The 23,387-nt window shown below is 45.1% G+C and overlaps 1 protein-coding gene across 1 annotated transcript; it reads left to right on the forward strand.

Moving 5' to 3' along the window:
- The first annotated feature begins 91 nt into the window (after positions 1-91).
- Positions 92-22,912, forward strand: wu:fb13g09 (multidrug resistance-associated protein 5). Its single transcript, XM_036548066.1, has 28 exons — positions 92-293; positions 657-812; positions 4,167-4,314; positions 5,390-5,623; positions 5,918-6,091; positions 6,396-6,543; positions 7,803-7,951; positions 8,056-8,163; positions 8,307-8,681; positions 8,774-8,845; positions 8,937-9,061; positions 9,231-9,303; positions 9,479-9,682; positions 9,892-10,017; positions 10,342-10,453; positions 10,567-10,751; positions 11,298-11,444; positions 13,534-13,663; positions 13,767-13,920; positions 15,384-15,512; positions 15,935-16,121; positions 17,224-17,313; positions 17,717-17,909; positions 19,208-19,367; positions 19,481-19,559; positions 20,355-20,468; positions 20,800-20,964; positions 21,106-22,912. The coding sequence occupies exons 1-28, from the start codon at positions 121-123 to the stop codon at positions 21,193-21,195; spliced, it is 4,200 nt and encodes a 1,399-aa protein (XP_036403959.1). The 5' UTR covers positions 92-120; the 3' UTR covers positions 21,196-22,912.
- The last annotated feature ends 475 nt before the right edge of the window (positions 22,913-23,387 follow it).

Below are 23,387 nucleotides of genomic sequence, written 5' to 3' on the forward strand. Positions count from 1 at the left end.
GAACTGCAGAGACGGGCTGGGCTCTCACTCTGCAACACCGGAAGGACGAGTTCGGAACTGCCCGTCAAAGCGTTTTAGAAAAACTGTCTTCTTCACGTTTGTGTCTCCCAGTGGGCAGCCATGCACCCGGATGCCCTGGAGTCCGCCGGCAGGGTGGAGGGCTTGTCCCTGTCCGCCCCCCAAACCTTGCCTGACCCTGAGGAAGAGGAGGCAGAGGTGATCCGGGTTCTGAAGAGGAAGGGCCGGTACCGCCAAAGCCTGCAACTGCTGAAGCCCTTCAGAATTACCCACAAGTAAGATGCTACTGGGGAGCGGGATAAGGCAGTAAGCATCTCTGTAGAGCTCTTTGTAGACTGTGCTTTAGCAGGCGATAAGGGGACAGTTGTATTGCTCAGCAGCAGTGGACAGCTCGGTGTTTGAACACATACTGAACGATAAACTGCCGCTGAACTTTTCACTGCTCCCTAAGATTTCTGTAAAGTGGCTGTGAACCGCTGTTCAAACACCACGGTGCGATTCATCTCTCTCTGGGGCCTTTCCAAATGAAGGAGTTCTCAGTCTCCCTTTTTCCTCCCCCAGGCCAGTTTGTTCTCTCACTTGGGACATAGCACCCTGGTGTGTAAAGGGTTTGACCGCATGTGCTCCTCTCCCCACAGGCATCAGCACCCTGTGGACAATGCTGGCCTCTTCTCCTTCATGACCCTGCACTGGCTCTCCCCGCTGGCGTGGAGGGCCCACAAGATGTCCAGCTTGGCTATAGAGGACGTGTGGGGTCTGTCCTGTCATGAGGCCTCCGACACCAACTACCAGAGGTGAGGAGGCATCATGAGCCATCAGACACTGACATTCACTGAGTGCGATTTATCATGGTGTCGCCCCCCCCCCACGCAATTAAAGAGGAAGAGCTTGGCCAAATAACACTCTGTATCAGTTAATGACCAGCTCAACAGATTGCAGAGGACCTCTGACAAGTATGACTTATTAGCAAAGTTGAAGAGTAGGATTATGGGTAACCCCCAGGCTGTACCACTTTTGATGCAGGATTCCCCAGAGTCAAGGAGGGAGCATCTGGTGGATGGTCACTCACAGCCATTACACAGCAAGGGCAGTGCTGGCAGTAGGGTGTTATTAATAGCAGGGATTAGAGATTAGAGAAAGGGATGTCCAGGATTCTGTGTCTGCCGAGTGGTTATGTCATTAACTCTGTTCTTCTGGATGTTCAGTGCCTGTATTCTGAGTTTGCAGTTTCAATGGAGTAAGCCCCACCTTAAGTGATTCTGGGAAAGTCCAAGACACGAATAGCTCCAAATCCAAACTGCCACTTAGTCTTGGAGTGCCTGAATAGAAAGCTTTGCACAGAGTGCTTGCTTCAACATTTAATGAATGAACCCCAGGAAAGCGTTATGTGCTGTTTTGTGGAAATGTATTTGGGGAATTTTCAGAGGCCCATCTCTCTGCTTCGTTTCAATAATACGCTCTGCCGTCAGTGCTGAAACTAGTTGTTATGGGTTTCCAGAGGACTTTCAGCTAAAACACAAGCAGAGACTCATGAGAAGAAGGCGTCATACTTTTCACTGTGACCTACGATTTTCACTTTGAGGTATGTTGGCCCCAAGCCAAACTTACCCCTGAGATGCTAATAAAGGCAGGGTGTATGTTTGTGAAGTGATGGAATGGAGGTTTAGCTTTGTGTTTGAGTGTCTAGAACAGTTATGTAATACGTCTCCATAACACAGAAGGGAGGGAGGGAGGGAGGGAGAGAGGGAATGTAAAGGATACAGCTGTTGAATATAAGGAAGTGTAGACTGGAATGGTCCAAGCCTGGTATACTTTGGTATACATACATTCACAAAAAAGAACCCTTTACATAAAAGGACATTTTAATGGCAACCGAATTTCACAAAGTCATCTCTAAAGACATTTTCAGGCAACAAGTGTATGCTCTTTCGCTGATAGTAGTGAGTGGTCAAGTGAAAGGTCAAAATTGCTGATTTGCAAATATCTCCTATTTGCTGAAATGCCTGATTTTTGTGTTTTGGCATGAGGAACAGCATGAAGAATTGGAAGTCATGTTATTGGTTCATGTGTTTACTTATCAGTCATCTTCACTTCTTAATTATGTCATATTAATTCATTAATTAATATTAATGAAATTAAGGGAGTTTATGTGTCTTTAACACAATGATCAGAATGATGGTTAAAAACTACAGTTAAACTGCTGTCATTTTTGAATATCAGTAGCCATTTATGTATACATGCAATAATTTTTTGCAGTGTGAAACATCATACCTAACTGAAACAGCAAGGCGTATTGAGTTGGCTAAGGTTCTTTACCATCTTAAAACAAAACAAACAAAAATCTTTTATGGTCAGTATTCAGGCAATTATTATTCAGCCTTGTTATTCCAAGCATTCCAAGCACCTTGGAACTTCCTTACGAGCAGGGTTGACTAAATTCATTCTGCAGGGATTTCTGGAAATCATTCCACCACAAGTTTGCAACACTTCATTTATCGCATTGTTTGGAATGAATAAAACGAATCATTAGTAATCTCAGATGTTAATCTGCAGGATAGCAGCTCACAACATATTGTTCTACACAATAATAACATAAGTGATGGCAGAGGCTAGGAAATAGTGGCAGTGCCCTTATCTCCTAGCCAGTTCGTGATTCATCAGGTTGTTTTCCCTCAGCCAGTGAATGGGTGTGTAGAGAGCAATTCAAAAATGGGAGCAGCAGCAGCACACGATACTGAACTTCGCAGTTGCCTTTGGGATCAACTGCGATTGTGATTTCTTTTCTTTGTTTCATGTTTGTCTTTTATGTACCTGGAGAGGGAAGCATTTAGTCGCATTCTGTCGGAGCTAGCTTTTGTAGAGTGTTTATTCCATTTTATGAAACAGAACAAATTTTCATCGAATTTTTGACTCCTTGAGCTGCACATTCTGTCGTCACTGTGTCACAACATGAATTACGTCTTCATTCTGTGACAGTGAATATTTTCCCCATTGTTTCTTTCACCTGCAGACCCCCAAATTACTCCATGCACTAGCCGCTCCTGTTTATACTTGCACCGCTGTGTGTTTAATAGCATTGTAACTGAGGGGGCATTTTCACCCGTAACTAGGTTCAGGCTAATTTGCTGTCAAAGTGGGGTGTCAGTCAGGACACAGGAGTCAGGTTCCGGGTTCAGTTGTTTATTGAGGATTTGGAATGGGTGGATGTGAGGGTTTGTGTTGTATGGATGTGTGGTTTCCTGCGAAGAGTAAGCCGGGAGAATAAATCAGGACTGATGGTTACATTGCGAATGTGCAATATACAAACAGGCATTCAAGCAGTGCTGCAAAGTACATTGCACCGGGATAACATTGTATGGGACATACAGGCTTTAACTGCATTAATGGGTATGGAAACATTTCTACATCAAGGATACACTATCTTAATTAACATGCACACACACCCTTCTCTCTCTACAGGCAATTGTATTACAACCAGTTGAACTTAGGCATACTACTTACTTTGGCACAGACGAACACAACAATAGCACAATTCTTGGTCCCCAAAGGCTTGGTCTCCCCAGTTCTTCACCTCCCAGATATTGTTGCGGTACTGAAGTGGGGGAAGTCACCACCACCTTTATATTGTCTCGTATCCCTGGCCCTATTGAGGCCCTGATTGGTGGCCAAAGGATACGGGCAGGTCCGAGGGCAAATGGTGACCTGGGGGCCGTCCTTGGGGGTGCGCCTGTGCCTCGAGCTACCTGTGGGGGTCCTGCTGATAAGGGGAGCAGCAGGAACGGTTTGGCCAGGTTTCAACTGAGTTGTAAACAAGTGCCTGTGAGGGGTGGGGGTGGTGCGCAAACAAAGACAAAGACAGAAACAGAAACATGTGGCCCTTTTCTACAAGCATTATCTGGATTTTTCCATTGAACAATGCCCCATTTGTTTTACATTCCCATTATTATTTCTGTGACATGCTTGAGCTTGCCACAGACATGGCAGACACCTTGTTGACACACATGATGTTTGGCTTTAGTGTCACAACACAATATTTGGTTTTATCCTCCCTCTTTCTTAACTTCCATGTTCCTGCCTTTTATTCCCCTTTACATGTAAACCAATGATTCCTCCCTCGATCTGTGTTGCCCTTCACGGCCCTGCATTAGACTGGAGACGCTGTGGCACGAGGAGCTGAAGAACCGGGGGAGAGAGGGTGCCTCACTGGCCCGGGTGTTCTGGAGGTTCTGCCAGACCCGCATGCTGGTGGCCATATTTGCCCTGCTCATCACCATGGTGGCGTGCTTTGTCGGGCCAGTAAGTACAAACCCCACGTCTGTTACCTTATTTCCTTTTTTCTCCACCTAACTTTACGTCTCCTGCTTTCGTTCTATCTGGCCGACTGCAAAAGGAAAATATAGCTCACTGCTGCTTGTTGTTCAGGTGTAGGTGGAGCTAGCTTTGGCTATTTTTCCTCATTTCCTCTTTCGACACCACTCAGATGTGTAATTGCACTGCTGTATCAGCACAGTGGAAACTAAAGTTATAATGACCGTGCAGTAAAAGACTTGTTTGCAAAAAAGATAACCAAGTCTGTGGTGATAAAACACATACATGGAACCACAAGATAACAAAATGCGGTAGTCCCAGGTTCATAAAAGTTGTTTGCTTTTAATGGTCTTGCCATGGCTCAAAGCAGTATTATTCTTTTTAATTCACCACCCCCGTTCTTCAGTTTGACCCTGCTGTTAAATTTGATTAAAAAGGTATCAAACACTAAGCCGGTGAAAAGGGAAACGCTGACGGCCGCACACAGCCCCGTTTCTCATTGTTTATTTGTCATATTCTTATAAATTGTCCACTGTACAATAATTGAGTTTAGCCTTCCCCTGCTGGGATTCCACTGAGTGGATCCATTGTTCATTTTACCTCCACCTCTGTATGAGACTATGCAATACCTGTTACTGTACATGTCTACAGCAAAGCCCATTTAATAGCATTAACTGGAATTACAAGTTATACAATGCCTCCTTTGTTTTACATTCCCGTCAGATTTACTTTGGCACAACTGCAATTTTCTTTACGTACAGATTGGAGAGCTTGAGGTTTATCTAATACCCATCAATTGTTAACGTTATCAGAAACAACCTTGCACCTGAAAGGGAAAATAAGGCTTGTGGATTGATGGTGCTTTGTTTTTTTTTCCCTCCCTTTTTCGGTTTCTTTGTCCTTTCCATTCTTTGCTTGCTCCCTTTCCAATTGTTTCTCCCCCTCCTTTTCTCTTTTCTCCTATTTATCATCTCCTCCCTCCTGTAATCCTCCCTTCATCCACGTCCTCATCCATCTCCCCCCTTCCCCGTCTCTCCCTCCCTGTCTTCGCTGGTGATGTCAGGCCCTCCTGGTGCGGGCATTGCTGGAGTACTCCCAGAGTTCTGAGAGTCGGCTGCTGTACGGGCTGTCCTTGGTGGGTGGAGTCTTCCTCATGGAGCTGACCCGCTCCTGGTCTCTGGCTCTCATGTGGGCCGTCAACTACCGCACAGCCACCCGCCTCCGGGGGGCGGCACTTGCTTTCGCCTACCACAAAATTCTGCGGCTACGCAGCACCAAAGACATCAGCCCTGGGGAGGTGAGTGAGGGGTGGGGCCGGGGAGGGAAAGAGGGATCAACTCCTGTGCAATAGCTCTCCGGAATAAAAACGTTCACAGAAAACAGGTTCATTGAAACAGGTTTGTTCTGATTTTGATGAGTGACATTTTCATGTTAAAATGGGCAGTCACCACTCTGAAACAAAAAAAAGAATGCACAGTATGACCAATTGCTAGACCAATTTTATTCTCCCTGTCATGTTCTGTTTTTGAGTTAGCAATATAAACAGGGGATTGCACACCCACATATCAGTCCTTTCTCTTGTTTTGTGCAGCTGGTGAACATTTGCTCCAGTGATGGTCAGCGTCTCTTTGAAGCAGCAACAGCAGGCTGTCTGTTGGCCGGGGGCCCACTGATAGCGGTCCTGGGGCTCTCCTACACTACTGCTTTCCTGGGACCCACTGCTCTGGTGGGGTCGGCCATCTTCATCTTCTTCTACCCTTCCATGGTAGGTCACAAGCCACCTCAGCATCAAGAAAAGTAGATCAGACTGACACGGAAACACAGTGCATTCAAATGTTATCTTTCAAAAGAATTTATTGTTTACATTTCTGAATTTGTATGAAATAAGATCCAGCCTATGTCGCATGAAATGTCAGTGAGTGTACATACACGCATGCCAATGCACATGTTCTTATTATGAGTGTGAGGCCTCCACCAATTTTTTACTCTCTCTGTGACCCTCTCCCTCTTGTCTGTCTTTGTTCCCTTTCCCAACCCTCTCTCTGTTTGTCTTTGTCTCTCTCTGGCAGACACTAGCCTCCCGCCTGACTGCCTATTTCAGGAAGAAGTGTTTGTTGGTGACTGACCGGCGGGTACGGCTCATGAATGAAATTCTGGGCTGCATTAAGTTCATCAAGATGTACTGCTGGGAGTCTGCCTTTGCTCATAATGTCCACAGTGAGTTCACCCGTTAGCTCTCGCGCATTGACCGCTAACCACACCTCTGAAGCTGATCACCCGATGAAATGATCCGACCGCTGTGACAGCACATTCACTTCCTGTTTCAGCCTCGCTTATGGGCCCCATTCCAAGATTACATTACCTCTGTTTTCAGCTTTGTCATGCTTGGCTTAGGTCTATGGATTTAATGAGTTCCACTCCTTCCTTGGATTTCTCCAGCAAGAATTCCGTAATGCTTTGAGCTTTGGGACGCACAAAGCATTTACAGCACTTTAATGCCGAGAACTCATGGAACACCATTTAACCTAGAATCAATAAACTTCAATTTAGTTCCATTTATCAGGACTCTTAGTGGTTTAGAACAGTAGAACACTCCCAGCAGATGCCCAGCTCAGCGCATTAAACTGAGGTTTTGAAGTTTTGATTTCTTTAATTTGAATATTGAATTTACATTTATTCATTTAGCAGACGCTTTTATCCAAAGCGACTTACATACGTTACAGTTCTTTACAATGTTATCCATTTATACAGCTGGATATTTACTGAGGCAATTGTGGGTTAAGTACCTAGCCCAGTGGGGATCGAACCGGCAACCTTTCGGTTACGAGTCCTGCTCCTTAACCACTATGCTACACTGCTGCCCCAATTTCACCATACCTGTCAATAGGAGACCCATTGCATCCACAGACTACCATTGTCTTGATGGAGAGATAAAGGATTTTGAAGATTTCTCTCGTTATCATTCATGCATTAGCGGTAGATTTCTGCCCTAGCTTTCCTCAGAGAATTTATGAATGTTGATTTGAACAGTCATCTTTTCTACCAGATGGTGAGGCGTTGTGCAGAATACTTTACTGCAAAGCGGCAACCTCCCTGAATACAGATTGACTTCCAACCTGCAGAAGGACTTGGATGAATCGAGAACAATTGGTGTTTGGCAGCGTTGAGTTATTCATTTCACAGAGCGTATATATGGGTTTAGCTCTGAAATGCACTGGCAAGAGGCCAGGGTAGATGGAGGGAACTGCTGAGTGAACCAGCCAATGTTCAGTTACTCAGGGGACAAACACAGACTTGCAAGACAGGACACCTGGGGCATCTGTCAACTTCAAGCTATTTATGGTCATGAGAGATAACATTTTCTCTCTTTCCTTTTCTCTCTCTCTCTTTCGCTCTGTCTCTCTCCCTTTCTTTCCCTTTGGCTTCTGTCTCTGTCTGTCTCCCTTGGTCGCTGTCTCTGTCTCTCTGTCTCTCAGAGGTGCGATCAGAAGAGAGGGGCATACTTGAACGTGCTGGCTGTGTTCAAAGCCTAACAGTGGGCGTGGCTCCCATTGTGGTGGTCATCGCCTGTGTGTGCACCTTCACCCTGCACATGGCTCTGGGCTATGATCTCACAGCAGCTCAGGTACGCACCGCCCAGCCCTGGCCTGTCCTGTCACTGACACATTCCTAGCGTGGTGTCATAAGGAGCAGAAGGCTCATCTTTCACTCTGGTCTCCCCCCCCCCAGGCCTTCACTGTTGTTGCCGTCTTCAACTCCATGACCTTTGCCCTAAAAGTCACGCCCTTGGCCGTACGGTCTCTGTCAGAAGGTGCTGTGGCGGTAAAGCGATTTCAGGTAAAATTTTTTAAAAAAGGGATACAAAGCAAAAGAAGCACAATCCGCGGCCGTGGTGATGTTTGTACTTTGCACAGCTGATGGATGTTGTGTACAGTGCCGTGTCTGCTCTGTGTACGTCAAGTCCATGCTGTTTCCCGCAGAGGCTTTTCATGATGGAGGACCGGGAGGTGGTGACAGCGAAGACGGAGGACCCCGGGAACGCGGTGGAGTTTCGCGTGGCCACGCTGGCCTGGGAGAGGGCCCGCGGCCCCGCGGGGGTTGGAGCGGGGGGTGGTCGGGGCGGGCAGCCCCAGAGGCCGCGCAGGAAGGGGGGCATGGAGCGCCTGTTGCGCAGGGAGAAGCTGAGCCTGTACATCATCGCGGAGGAGGGCAAAAGTGGCGGCGAGGCGCAGAACGGCCAGCACCTCCTTACCCACATGGAGCAGGAGAGCCCCCAGAGCACCGTGTCCTCCACCCAGAGCATCCGCCCGCCGCTGCACAAAACCCTGCACCGAATAGACCTGCGTGTCCGGAGGGTACGCCCCCCACACTCACACTCTCATGTGTGCTGATTGGCTGAGGCAGAAAGCAGCCAGAGAAACTCTGTTTTCCCACTGTCTGTCCCTAGGGGGCGTTGTTGGGGATCTGCGGCGGCGTGGGGAGTGGAAAGAGCTCGCTGCTGTCTGCTCTGCTCGGACAGGTGAGGTCAGAACAGGAAGCCGTCACTAAGGAGCTCTTTCTGTTACCGTTTCTCCGTTTTGTGCAAGCCGCTGCTCTCTGCCTATCCCCAGATGACCCTGCTGGAGGGCTCGGTGGCCATCAACGGGGGCTTCGCCTACGTGGCCCAGCAGGCCTGGATCCTCAACGACTCACTGAGGGAGAACATTCTGTTCGGGAAGGAGTACGACGAGGAGAAGTAAGAGGAAACACACACCTGTTCTACAAAGCAGTCTGTACAATGGGGGAAGTTGCATTGACTGTTTCATCTCACATTGATTTTTTTTCTCTGTTCTCTTCTCCTTGTCATCTCACACCCCCCCCCACCCACCCCCCCGCTGTCATTCATTTGTTTCACTCCCTTGTAGGTATAGGGCTGTCCTGGAGGCCTGTTGTCTAAACCCTGACATATGTGATCTGCCCTATGGTGACATGACTGAGGTAATAACATCATATCCAACACGCTGTGTTGCAGTCGCTTTCACTTTGCAGTGTTTTTTTTTCCATGTTGTGTAATGTCGCTGGCTGGGGTTTGCCGTGGGCGGGGGTACTACACCTGGGGATGTGTTGCCATTGTCACCTGGGTCTGAGTGAGACCCGGTGTTTTTTTTTCCAGATTGGGGAGAGGGGTGCCAACCTCAGCGGGGGTCAGCGTCAGAGGGTCAGCTTGGCCCGGGCCCTGTACAGCGAACGCCCCATTCTCCTGCTGGACGACCCCCTCAGCGCAGTGGATGCACATGTAGGGGCGCACCTGTTCCACAATGCCATCCGGGGGGCAGGAAAGGGCAGGACCGTGCTGTTCGTCACCCACCAGCTGCAGGTAAAGCACACAAACACCCTCGTTGCCACATCAAGGGCAGGTATTTTGAAATTACATAAGCACAAGAAGAACAGCACAATGCTATCTCAGAGCTCTTCAGAACACAAGGGTTACTATTTCATTGCCTTTAGCTGTGTTTCCTCCACGATTGTGTGTACTAAGAAAAAGAAGTGTGTCAAGTGCATAACAGTGAGTCCGCCTTTTGGCAGTACCTGGCTGAGTGTGACGAGGTGGTGCTGATGAAGGACGGGCAGATCGCGGAGCAGGGCACACACGCCCGTCTGATGGACAGGGAGCGTGACTACGCCACTCTCTTCCACAGTGCGCAGCACGAGGTGAGGGCAGCGGAGCAGAGAACAAGGACCCCGGGGGGGCGGTCCAGCCCGTCAGCCTGCCTTTCCTGCTGGAAAGCGCTGTAGTCAGCCCTTTACAAAACACTGTACATTACAGCATGAATAATTCAGGGCCTCTGCAGGGCAAAGGAGGGGGCAGTGAAATGTTAATGTATGCCATGCTTTAATTATTCATGCGCGTATTGATTTTCTTGCGTATTCACTAAAGACTCTGTCATGGAGCCCTGTTTTATTGACTCGCGTGTATTGTTATGGCTGCACAGGTGCACGGCGCCCTCTCTAACTGCTCTTTTGGTGTATTTTTAGACCGTGGTGCGGAAGAATCTGAAGAACAAGGCCAGGGCAGGGGTGGAGAAGGTAGAGCCACCCGCTGGTCCCAGCAAGATAGTCTGTCCTCCGACCAATGGCAACAAAGCAGGTCAGAGTGGTTCAGATATGTGCTACCCACAACTAATTTTTCCCATGATGCCTCACTTCCCCTTCTCTCTCCACCTCTCCTTCCATATTCGCCTGGTGATGTTCATGCCACAGATCAACTGATTAAAGCTGAGGAAAAGGGGTCTGGAGCAGTGGCGTGGTCTGTTTATTGGGACTACATCAAAGCTGCAGGAGGTCCCCTGGCCTTCATCTTCAATATTCTCCTCTTCCTCTGCACTACTGGCAGCATCGCCTTCAGCAACTGGTGGCTGAGCTACTGGATCAGACAGGGCAGTGGGGTGAGTTTTGACCTGCTAGACAGGCTTGGCGCCAGGAGAAAATACAGAGGGTTGTAATTGCAATCCACGGGGGTGCATAAAAAGTCATAAATACTATGTAGACATCGGGATATAAAGAGACAACTGGGGGTGCACTGAGGTCCATCTGGGGGTGCAGTGCACCCCTAAGTACCCCCATAGCACCAGGCCTGCTGCTATAAGGTGGTGCACTAGCTGCAGGAAATCTCTGTGGAGGCTCCAATGCTGAGGTGTTTATTGCAGGGGTCTTCATTGTCATGAGTTGCTGCTGTAGCAAAGTATTCATTCATCTTGACACTTTTAATTATAAACAATAACATCATCCTTGCGCGTCTAATTAAAACGAGCAATGAAATGGTGCACCATATGTACAGAAAACCTGTTGTTGTTTTAATTAAAAAATGTGCTAGCGAAATTTAGATCAAAACATTGGCTTTAACAGACTTTGCAGGTTGTTGCCAGCAAAGAGACGGTGGTGGTTCCATAATACCTGTCTTGTCCCTGCTTTGTTTGTTCATCTGTCCTTAGAACACATCTTCGATGCTGCAGAATGACACAACGACAAGCAACAGCATGAGGCAGAATCCCTACATTCAGTACTATTCAACGGTATATGCTCTGTCCATGGGGGCAGCGTTGTTCCTGAAGACCATGCGCGGGCTGGTCTTTGTCAAGGTACCCCTTCATTTCATTTTACCGGAAAACTGATAACTGGACTGATACTTCATATAAACAGAAGTAGAATTTTCCTCTCGTAACACACAGTAAGGACACAGGGTCTGTGACTGCAGGTTATATTTCTCTTTAACTCCTGGTCTCAGTTACTTAATCCACCAAATTATCCACACTTGATTTTTTTATTATTTATTCTTAATAAAGGATGCATGTGCCCCCAAACTATAACACAGCGCAGTTAGGGTACAGGGTCTCTGACTACTTGCAGTTTGTACTTCTGTGTTTGAGGTTTCATTGTCTGAAGGCTTTATTTCTTTTGAATTCTTGATCTCAGTTACTTAATCCACAAAATTATTCACACTTGATTTTTGATTATTTATTCTCGATAAAGAAAGTATGTGCCTACAAACTGTAATATATTTGTTTGCAGTTGTTGCTTAACCCAACACATGAGACATGAGGCATGTGGACAATTTACTGGATAATTTCTTGCAAGTGGTCACCAACAACTACACATACCCAGTACTACTTTGTTTCTTCGAGGAAATATGTCCTAGCAATAGGGTGAATTGCCTCAGTACAACACAAACTGTTCAGGACATCAGCGTATCAGTGTTTCCACTCAATTTGTCAAGCCAGACAAGTACCCTGAAGAACACCACTAGACATTGCAGCCTCCCGATGATGGTGGGACAGACACGGTTGCAGTTGTCCTGCTAGCATAAGCTACAGGCTTAAACTGTGAGCGGCCTGCATATACAGTACCCAGTAATTCCAGTGGTACATGACCTCCACTGATTATGCATTATGAGTGTCAAGCAGATTTCACCATGGCTGGTTTAGCCACACCTTTCAGACCAAGACTTCAACATGCCCAAAACCTATTACTGTGTAACCGTTACAATATTTTGACAGCGGCCTCCATTGGTTTTATTGTTCATAAATCTGCTTGTTTGTATCCAGTAGTTAGGCACTGCTTTTGTTACAGCTGTGTAGTTCACCCTGACTGAGTGTCCCCTCATCCGTTCCCTGTGTTGCTGTAATTGAAACAAAAAGGCCCCCATGCCTGTAGGCAAAATCCATTTATCTGCCCACAGCCACTTCATTCTGCAGTAGAGGTTGTGTGCATGTCCATTTTTTTTCCCCAGAAATGTTTCTGCTTGCGCACTCGTAAGGATAAGCGCCTAGGTCATTGTAAGCCTGTTTGTGTGTGGTAATTATTTTGCCATTTTCTTCCTGGAGGTGAAGTATGAAATTGGGAATTATAACCATTCCGTTATAAACACAAATTCATGTCATTGGTGAAAGTCCTTTTGATCTACAAGGCAACGTTGGCGACTTGTGTACATTTGGTCTTTCCCCAGAATAAAGACAATTGTGTGGCACAAAGCTTGATTGTGCTTGATTCTGGCGAGAAAAGAAAGGGTTTTCTTGTTCATTTGTTTTTTCCCCAAGGTTCCTAAAAATACGCAAAGTTACATTGCAAAGTCAGAATTAGTGCATTAGACAGCTGTATTGGTAATCTTTATGAAAGGTTGACTGAAAATAAAAGTTCAATCAGGCTGTGCAAATCATATTGGACAAGCTGTGACTGTAGTGTGAATTTTACAGTTTATTGCCTGAAAAATGCAAGAGCTGATTGTTTGGTCCACATGACCATTGCAATACCTCCCCTGACTGGTGAGGCATTGGCAGGGTGTCAGCATAATATTTGTGAGCTGGTTTGCGACAGTGACAATCTTTGTAAACTGGCAGTATTGAGTATGTGCATGTCTGAATTTGTTGCGTCTGTTTGTATGCATTCTGTCTGGATGTGTGTGCTGACATCAGGCAGACAGTTGACATAACTGTATGCCTGTATCATGTTCTTGCCACTGATGCAGTTGTGTGTATGCTTGATAGCGGTGTGTCTGCTGTTGTTTTTACCTGCTTGCATCGTGTCTGTGTCTGTATTTGTGTTCGACAGCGTTTCGTCTGTATATCTGTGGAACAGCAATATGTTTGTAATTCTGACTGACAGCATTGTGTCTATATGTCTGCGTGGCAGCAGTATGTTGTATTGTGACTGATGGTATTTTTCTGTCTGTAGTGCACTCTCCGTGCTGCCTCCACTCTCCATGACAAGCTGTTCCAGCAGCTCCTCCGCAGCCCCATGGTCTTTTTCGACACCACGCCCCTCGGCCGCATCCTCACCCGTTTCTCCCGTGACATGGACGAAGGTGAGGGCCTTATTTCCTGCTGCTCACCTGGATACGTGAATGTGGTCACTGCAATGCAGCACTGAAGTGGAGTCCCTTGACTGGTTATCATTTCTCTCATCAGTGGACGTGCGCCTGGTAATGCAGGGGGAAATGCTCCTCCAGAACATGACAATGGTGCTCTTCTGTATGGGCATGGTCAGCTTAGTCTTCCCCTGGTTCCTGGTCTCCATCCTGCCCCTTGGAGCCTTCCTCTTCCTGGTCAACCGTGTCTCCAGGTGAGACCCAGACACCTCAGTATCATTCCTGCATTCAATACACTAGTGGCATCTAGCTGGAAAATGATAAATTTCATTTACAGGCATTTACAGCCTAGACTGGATGATAGGAGCCCTTAAAAAAGTAGGTAGAGCAGGGATCAAGCCCTGGTGAAGGGAGATCATTTCCATCAAGTTTCAATACAAGATTTTCACCATTTTATTTTATTGTGTTTTCTATTGGGTTTGACTTTTAAAGAATTCTTTCCTCCTGGAGGAATACCAGTTGAAAATGTTGAAACATTATTAGTTCATTTCTTACTGAATAGAGGACTTTCTCACCCATGACAGAATGCAGCTGTGAGGGATACTAAATGAAAATGTTTCCTGTGTAAACATGTTTTGAAAAGGAGCCTTTCAGAGAGAGAGGTTTCATGTTCCTTCCTCTGCTGCGCTTTCTTCATCTTCCTGCTGAGAAAAGGGTGATTCACAGGCTGGTTATTCATAAGCACGGGCAATTTTAAATTCATATCCAAAAGTAGAAATCGCCTCACCTTCTGTCAATAAAAGCAGCTTTCTCACCGCGGTGAGGACTTAGCTGTCCAGTGGGTTTAACGCCGGTGTGTTACATCTCTCATGAAAGCACACATAAATCAGTCGCGCAACCCAAGAAGGACTTGATCTTTGCCAGAGAATGGAATTATGCCACACAATCAGAGTCCCTTGTGTTCTCTCCTCTCATGAGCCACTGGTCTGTCACATCAGAACCCAGACTTTGAGTCTGTACAGGTGGTGAGCTTTTGAATTTGGACACTTGAAAATACCAACTTTTCTGTCAGATATCACTACTCTGTGTGTGAGTCCCATTTAGCACTTCTATGTTTGTTTTCAGTTACGGGCTATAAATTACCCACGTTAGTTACACGTGAATGAAGTATGAAGTAAGACTAACGTGATAGATTATAACCTAAAAGGAATAAGGCTAACTTAAAATAAGAACAATTTAATCCTTAACAAATGATAATTCACTGCCAGTTCTTATTAAGTAGCATTATATCTCTTTTTTTGGAGGAATTTAAAGTGACAAATGAATTCTGTAAGAAAGTGTGCTTATTATGAGTATTATTAGTCTTGTTTACCTTTTTTATTTGGAACAGTAGCTATGGATCATTTATGAATAGAGCTACTTTATTCTGTTCCTGGACAACTGCACTGTTTACAGACTTTCATTTCAACAATACACTTAACAGCATGAGTGTTGAGATTGTTTTGATTGAACTAATCTAGCATACATCCTTATTTTAGAGAGTGCTAGTAGTTTAAAGAGACCTAGAACAGCTGCTGGATTGCAATACTCAAAGACTGGAGTCGTGTTCACATTAATAGCACAGTATGTACACTAGAGTGCCCATTTTCATCATATCTGGCTAAGTTCTGAGACTTTGTTGACCAATCAAACACTTTCATCTCTCATATCCTGACAGAGTTCTGATTCGTGAGCTGAAGAGGCTGGAAAATATCACCCAATCACCTTTCACATCACACATCACCTGCAGTCTGCAGGGACTCTCTACTATTCACGCCTACGGCAGGGGTCCGGACTTCCTGCACAGGTTGGTAAACCATAGTGTGGTCACAGACTTCCTCTTTTACAATCAGGAATCCAGTTACTCAAGAGGTTCCGGTACTGTACATACGATGCTAGCTATGTTCCAGACCACACCCTTTCAAGAATGTTTATAACAAGTCAGAGAATTAGAACACTCACAGCTTCAACAAAGGCAGACAAAAAAAAAATCAACGCAAAGCATACCAGGCTAAATATCTGGTTCACATGTGGAACATCTCTGGCATGGCTAGTCACCCATGCCATCTGCAACTGGAAGATCCAGCCACTAATAAGCAGCTAGCCAAACTAGACTTAACTTCAAAAAACCCCTGTATTGACTTTGTGTTTGGCCAATCCTGTGTTTACTTGCGCTGGTTTGATGTAGATGAAATGTGTTCCTCATTTCCCCTTATGTGTCCCTCTCAGGTACCAGGCCCTGCTGGACACCAACCAAGCCTCTCACTACCTATTCAGCTGTGCAATGCGCTGGCTAGCTGTGAGGCTGGACCTGATCAGCATTGTCCTTGTCACCACTGCCGCCCTGCTCATCGTCCTCCTACACGGCCAGATCCCTCCAGCCTACGCAGGCCTGGCTATCTCCTACGCCATCCAGGTACAACCGGCGCGTCTCTGATCCTCTGTCATCTTCTCCTTTCTGCTCCTGTCACCATCCAGTCTATATGGGCTGTTACTCACTAACGCTGTTCAAATGGCTTTCGTTGTGTCACGTGTTGTTAACATCGAAAGATCATTGCTGTTGATCTTGAATTTTGAATATTCCGCTCCCTGTTCTCAGCTCCACTCTCTGTTTGTGTGATGTAGAACACTACACCAACACCTACTCTCTTACATTTGTTTTACATTTTACATATGTTTATTGCATTATTACTTACTACACATTGCTAAAGCATTATTAAATTACGTTAAATGTGCTTTTGTACCCGTAACAAATCCTCCTATGCGCTTAAGCCTTTTATCAGTACAGCACAGCATTTGTGGATTTCCCCATTGGCATGGATCTCAGCATTGCATCCCTGTGAACCCCCTGAACTTTTCTCTGAACAATTTGCTTTATTTATGCAGCTGTCTTCAGGTCATAGCCCCAAAACACCACCCCAGATCCACCCACAAACACCTTGTTACATTACTGTCTTTCTTTGGAAAAACAAGTTGCTTCCAGTGCTACAGTCCAGGGATGAGTCACGCAGTTCCCGAATCAAAGATCACCTGAGACAGCTCATTAATGATAGATGCGATTGTTGCATTTTGTATCCATGAGAGAAATCCTAACTCTGTGAATTGGTCCATGAGTACCGAATTGATTTGTAACCAAGTAGTGTAGAGATTGCCATGCAAATTGGACACCTCAAACCAAGCTAGGCAGTTACATAACAGAGAAAAATTTGCTTAGTGACACTGGGGGGCAGTGTGGAAGACAGCATTTATTAAAATGGTACTCAAATCCATTTCTTTTAAATCCATACCCCTCGGTAAGGAGGGCATGTTACACATTGCTCTCTAGCTATGAAAATATTTCTGAACATGCTCGGCCTGAATGTAAGGGGCCAGCTCAGCTTGCTGCTTTTCACTGCAGGAATTACGTGTTTGCCCTTATATCGTGCTTGGATCCAGTAGACTGTAATAGCCTTGTGATTGCCATCAAGACTGAGGCTGCGGATTACAGCTCATTAACGTTCCCTGTGTCCCCTCCCCAGCTGACGGGCCTGTTTCAGTTCACTGTGCGTCTTCTCGCCGAGACCGAGGCCCGCTTTACATCAGTGGAGCGGATCACTCATTACATAAAGGTGAGAGGGCAGGAGGCACGTGGCTGAGCCTCTGCCAAAACTAGGAAATGAGCCAAAGGGATGGGGACAAGGACAGAGGCTACTTAACCACACCAGCTCTACGTAAACAACACAAAAAACACACCGCACACACAGCATGCGCCGCAATAAATAACCACTACAACCACAACATTCAGGGAAATGATGGAATACTGCACAGGTGCTAGGACGTGTTGACACATTCTAACAGGACACAACGCATAAAGCACCTTGCAAAGACGGCTGTGGAATTTGCCTCGCAAATGTCAACAGGTTCCTAAAAATCCATTACCCCCAGCTCAAGGTGGGCTGGGGGGTGGAAGCTTGTGTCTAGAAATGGGCGTCATAGGCATGCTCTTGAAAAACATACCCTCCCCTCTCTCAGACACTAGAGAGCGAGGCCCCCTTACGAAGCACTGGCCCCTCCTCTCCTGCCACCTGCTGGCCACAGGAGGGATGCATCTCCTTTCAGAATGTGGAGATGCGCTACCGTGACGACCTACCTTTAGTCCTCAAGAAGCTCTCCTTCAGCATCGGGCCCGAAGAGACTGTGGGCATTGTGGGTCGTACCGGTTCAGGTAAAAGCAACGATTTGTCACCAAGTCACTTTGTACCAAGGCTCTGCAGTGTATGCCTGAACTTCTCTGTGTGCCTTTCAGGGGAGATTCTAGGATCAGACCTTTAGGGGGGCTCAGCCCCTAATGAGAATGTGACATGCATACAACAGTGCCTTGCAAAAGTGTTCAGCCCCCCTGCTAAATCACCCATTTCACTGGATAACAATTAATACATTAAAATTTTTCTATATATGATATTTTAATTTACAACAATAATACTTTTAATGAATTACTAGTAACATGAGTTTTACACCACAAAATATTTTTTAAGAAAATGAAAAATGGAATATGCTGTTCACCAGGAGAGGTTTATTCCACTTCTACTACGGCTACTTACCAAAGAAATAATTCAGCATTCATATTAAATTAGACTACTATTTTATTATTTTTGAACAAAATATATATTACAATATGTGCACATTCGCAGAATATAGTCCATTCATATAGCTAGCTTAACACATCCAAACTTTAAAATGTAATTATTTTAAAATGTCCTATATTAGCCTACATAAAAAAAAAACAATACTATACATTACACATCTAGGCTTCGGCTACTGAAACTACAGTAACTTAGCCCACTAACTAGAAATTTCTGATATTGGCAGCGACACAGTGTCAGCTTAGCTGGTGAAGTGGATAACGTTACATTCGTGTCCGTCATCTTAAACATACCTATGTGGAAACAGTGACTATAAGCTACATCATACTCATTTATTGAAATTAAATTGAACATTTCCATTTATTGTAAAAGTCTCAAAGTCTCCATTCTTGCCAAAAAGGTTAAATGTTATTTCTGAGAAATTCTCCATTTTAAGTGGTCAATGTCACGGTGTATTGGCGATGTCACTTTGTTGATGCTCTAGCTATGTTGTTGCTGTTAACATTGTACTGTACAACACTGTGACATTATCTAATGTTGTAACAATGTTGCCGTTATGTTCGGTTGTAAATGGAATCTTCAGTAAAATTGAATGAGCTTGCGTATTAATTTCGACCCTCCAGCCAATCAGAAACGAGTATTTAACCAAGCCGTGGTATAAACCTGTTTAAATAAAGCCATTTGAACCTGTAATTGTTTGTCCTGTTTCTAACAGACAAATTCACAAAATCTAACGTTAGAGGGCTAAAATGATTTCAGAAAATAATAATAATAATTTATTATTATTATTATTATTATTATTTAGGGGTGCTGAGATGAAATTTAGGTGTGCCTGAGCACCCCTAAAAAGAGTCTAAACTTGCCAGTGGTGCCTATACAGGGAAATCCTCGCTTGGCGTTGCCCTCTTCAGGTTGGTGGAGCTGGCAGGTGGCTTCATCACCATAGATGGCATCGATATTGCCCAGATCGGCCTGGAGGACTTGAGGAGCAAGCTGTCAATCATCCCACAGGAGCCTGTGCTCTTCATTGGCACCATCAGGTACCGCCCACCCGTCAGCTGACACCCTGCAAAGTCAGAAGGTCCACTGTTTTCTCTTAGAGGTCTAATTAACCATGGCAAGCCATTAACTGGGCTGTGATGTCACAAAACAGATCCAATTTGGACCCATGGGCCCAGCACACAGAGGAAGAGATCTGGGATGCCCTGGAGAGAACTCACATAAAGGACACGGTGAGAGTGGTTCAGTGGTGGGCTACTGGCTAATTTATATCTCCCCACATGTTCACCAAGGCAACAAGGTTTCACATTTCATACAATGGGTACTGCTGTACATGCTTTATTTACATACTAGATGACCACTCAAGAGCTCAGGTGTTAGGTATGCAGGTAAAGTGTGATTATCCATCCACATACAAGTGACAGTACACTATGTTCCAGTGAAGCAAGATGATATCCACCTTATTAGGTAGAAATATCTGTAAATCATTCTGTCATTTGCAACATTGCAATGAATTTGATTAGGCATAGGTAGAGAATAATAAATATGTTAGAACATTAATGTTTGGGAGTGCACTTGTGAGTCGGCTGAGATCACCCTGACTGGATCCCAGATTGGACGCCTTCACTGGACGACTGCACAGCCATGCTGGTTAAATATAGCAGACGCCAACGAGTCTGCAGAGCCTTGCCCTGTGCAAATCACCCTATGCTGGCCTGAAATAGAGCAGAGAGAGCTTACAAGCTGGTGAAATGACCTCCCTATCACCTGCTGCCGGTGTGCGTACTACACAGCACTGCATATCAGAGTCGAGTAAAGGTACATAATCTGGGATGTGCATTTTTCTCCAGACAGGCGGCCCATGCATACCCACTGTGGCAAGCTATCTGTGCCTAATGATGTGACCTTGTGCTTGCAGGCCAAGGCATTGCTTGTGTTAAATAAATTTGCCCAAGCAGTTATATTCACTGGCTACTGAACCAGTGTGAGTATAAGAGTATATACGTGTGTGTGTCTGTTCCCCACAGATCAGCCAGCTTCCCCATTCCCTGGAGTCGGAGGTGACAGAAAACGGCGAGAACTTCTCTGTGGGAGAGAGACAGCTACTGTGTGTAGCCAGAGCCTTACTGAGGCGCAGCAAGGTAGAGAGAACCCTGCTCCTCTCCCACACTCATGTGCCAAAACCTGTGCTGTGCACTTTTCGTGGGCTAATATTTACAATGACCGAAGCAGAGGCGTTTTACATTTTATCCGCCGGATCATTTGTATGCAGGACATGCACACGTCTCTACATAGTCTGGGCTGTTAAAACAAATTAGATGGCTTATTGGGTTTCAAAGTAGTTAAAAGAATCTTGAACGTGTGAGCAAGCAGAAGAAAACTGAGGAAACAATGCCACCACATGGTCTAAAGTACGAAGTGAGCTGAAACACACAGTCGGGAGTCTGAAACACTTTGTCTGTGACTGCTCAGATCCTGCTGCTAGATGAGGCGACGGCAGCTATTGACACAGAGACAGACCGGCTGCTTCAGGAGACGATCCGCCACTCCTTTAAGGGCTGCACCAAACTGATCATCGCCCATCGCCTTAACACTGTGATGAGCTGCGACAGAGTAATGGTGTTGGACCAGGGGGAGGTAGGTATACACTGTACCCCTCTCATTTTAAAGTAAGTTATCTTAAAGATGCAGATAAGAAGACATTGAAAAGCGCTTTCATCGGTGCAGAAAGCCTCTGCAATAACCCATTTTCTTTCGATTTGTTTTAATCGTTAATAGATTATGGAGTTTGACACCCCCTCTACCTTGCTGGCCAATGAGAACTCAAGATTCCATGCCATGGTAGCGGCGGCTGGAAGGGAAAGTTAACACCGCAGACCACAGCTGAAGGAGGGGACTGAGGGGACTTGGCCCCATGCCAGTATCGCGCCTGCATCACCCAGGACCAAATGACAGATGCTCTTGGTATTTGTTTGCAGAGCTTCTCCTGGACCTGGCACATAATGGTCTGCACCAAAGCTGCTACTTATTTAGGCATTCATCCAAAAGCATGAAATCACATAAAAAGCAGTGACTATGTTTCAGAGGACAAATCAGAAATTTCCAAAGAATGTAAAAGCCATTGAACCTCCCACTGGTCCTTGCTGCTGTGTTGCTGCAGTTTCTCTGTGGGAGGAAGCCAGAGGAACAAGCCTTCATCAGCCTTCAACCAGAGCAATTACTGAGATTCCTCCAGAGAGACAGTGAAGCACCGAATTGGCAGGAAGTTCCTTTTACTTTTCTCTGCCTCTGGAAAGCTTGTGATAATGCATTGACTCCCAGTGGGGTCTGTTTTGTGCAATTGGTTTATAAACCTATGTTCATAGGGGACTTCCTTCCACATTTTTGTGTGGGATTTAAGCATTTCTGTTGCTGTCCTTTAAAGGAAGTTTTTTTGTTCTCTGATTACATGAATAATTACTGTCTGGGCAATATTAGACACTTGAAAAAAGCCACAAAGTATGAATATATATTCCTCATCTGTTGAATTCAAGTAGGCAAACCAAAGGTCCACCTTTAATGTAAGGATCAATGTAATTGTTTCACAGAAATCAGATACAGTATACCCTCCTTGCTGACACATACCTTATCACCCATGCACTGCAGAAACAGCTGTTTGACAAACAAAAAAATGTATATTGTATTTTGTGTGTCAGTGTACTGAGAGCGCTTACAGAGTCAGCTAAATTATATTACAATTAGCCTTAGCAGGTCTATGCATCTGTAGCTATACATCATTCTGGTAGACATGCTGAATTACAGTCAGTCTTTGCCTTACAAACTGGAAGAGGATAGAGAAGACAGTCTTATTGCTGCAATGACCTCTATTGTGTGGCATTGGTATGGGGTTGAATCAAAGAGCACTCCACTTTCAGGGAGCTGTAGCTTGTGTAGCCTGTATTTGGCACAACTTAGGGATCTTTCTGTCTTCCCCAGTAATACAGTTACACTATGTGCAAACTAAGCTTATTTCAGTGATTGCTCCCTTTGATTTGAAATCAGGACTCAGCCACCCACTGGCTGTAACACTGGCCAATACCAGTGCCTGTGCCAAGGTGAACAAGGTCGTTCTCAAATGCTCTGGGAATAAATCGGTACAGATCCTGGCAGGAGCTTGAAGCAGACCCTCTCACAGCACAGCGAGGGTTATTCTGATGGTACGAGAAACTCTTCCTGTAAGAAAGAGCATTCTTGTTTGATAGAGAATCAAAATGTGACTACCTACTGTATAGGGTGAGATTGACAGCCATCATAACTGGCAATGTTTATTTATTTGCACTGCACCAGAGTAGTGTGCATTTCTGATAGCCTTAGTTCAAGACTTGCACAGTGCAATAGAACCCCATTGTTTGAACACACAAGTCTATGTATCATTTACTCTATGCAAAACATTTTCAGGTGAATATTTGCACAAAATATAACGTGCCTCATTGCATAAGACAAAACAAAAACAGACTTTATGCAGGGCACAGTATCTTTAACCGATTGAAAATCACTGCATGAGATCTGGCATGTAATTACTGATCTTAAGCATGACTAAAGAATAGTGACAGCTTAAAACCAAATAAACGTTAATTGTGTCATCCATTGTTTTGCACATATTTGTCCTTGAGATTGCCTTGTTGAAAGGCTTTTGTGGGGTAATTTTGCAATTATTTTATTAACGCCTTTGTATCATAGGCATAAATGCATTGTCATAAAAATGCTTTATCAATAAAAGTATTTTTATACATAAAATGTTTGTATTTGTACTTCAGTTGTCATTATTTTAATAGGTAGTTCTTGTTTTGATGTCATTCAGTTGTATTTGTCAATATATTTTTTAATAATTAAGCTTGAACAGTTCTGGAAGCATCACTAATTTACTAAAAAAAATGGCTGGTGAAGAAAGAGTCCCTGTGCAATTGAAGTGATAATTAAGAAATTGGTATTCTACATCTGCACTGCTTTAATAACAAGGGCATGAAGGTAGAGTCAGCTGAACTGTTGTGGCTGCAAAAATGCCCTCTAGTGGATGGAGA

The sequence above is a fragment of the Megalops cyprinoides genome, chromosome 16, assembly GCF_013368585.1.
Source record: "Megalops cyprinoides isolate fMegCyp1 chromosome 16, fMegCyp1.pri, whole genome shotgun sequence".
NCBI lineage: Eukaryota > Metazoa > Chordata > Actinopteri > Elopiformes > Megalopidae > Megalops > Megalops cyprinoides.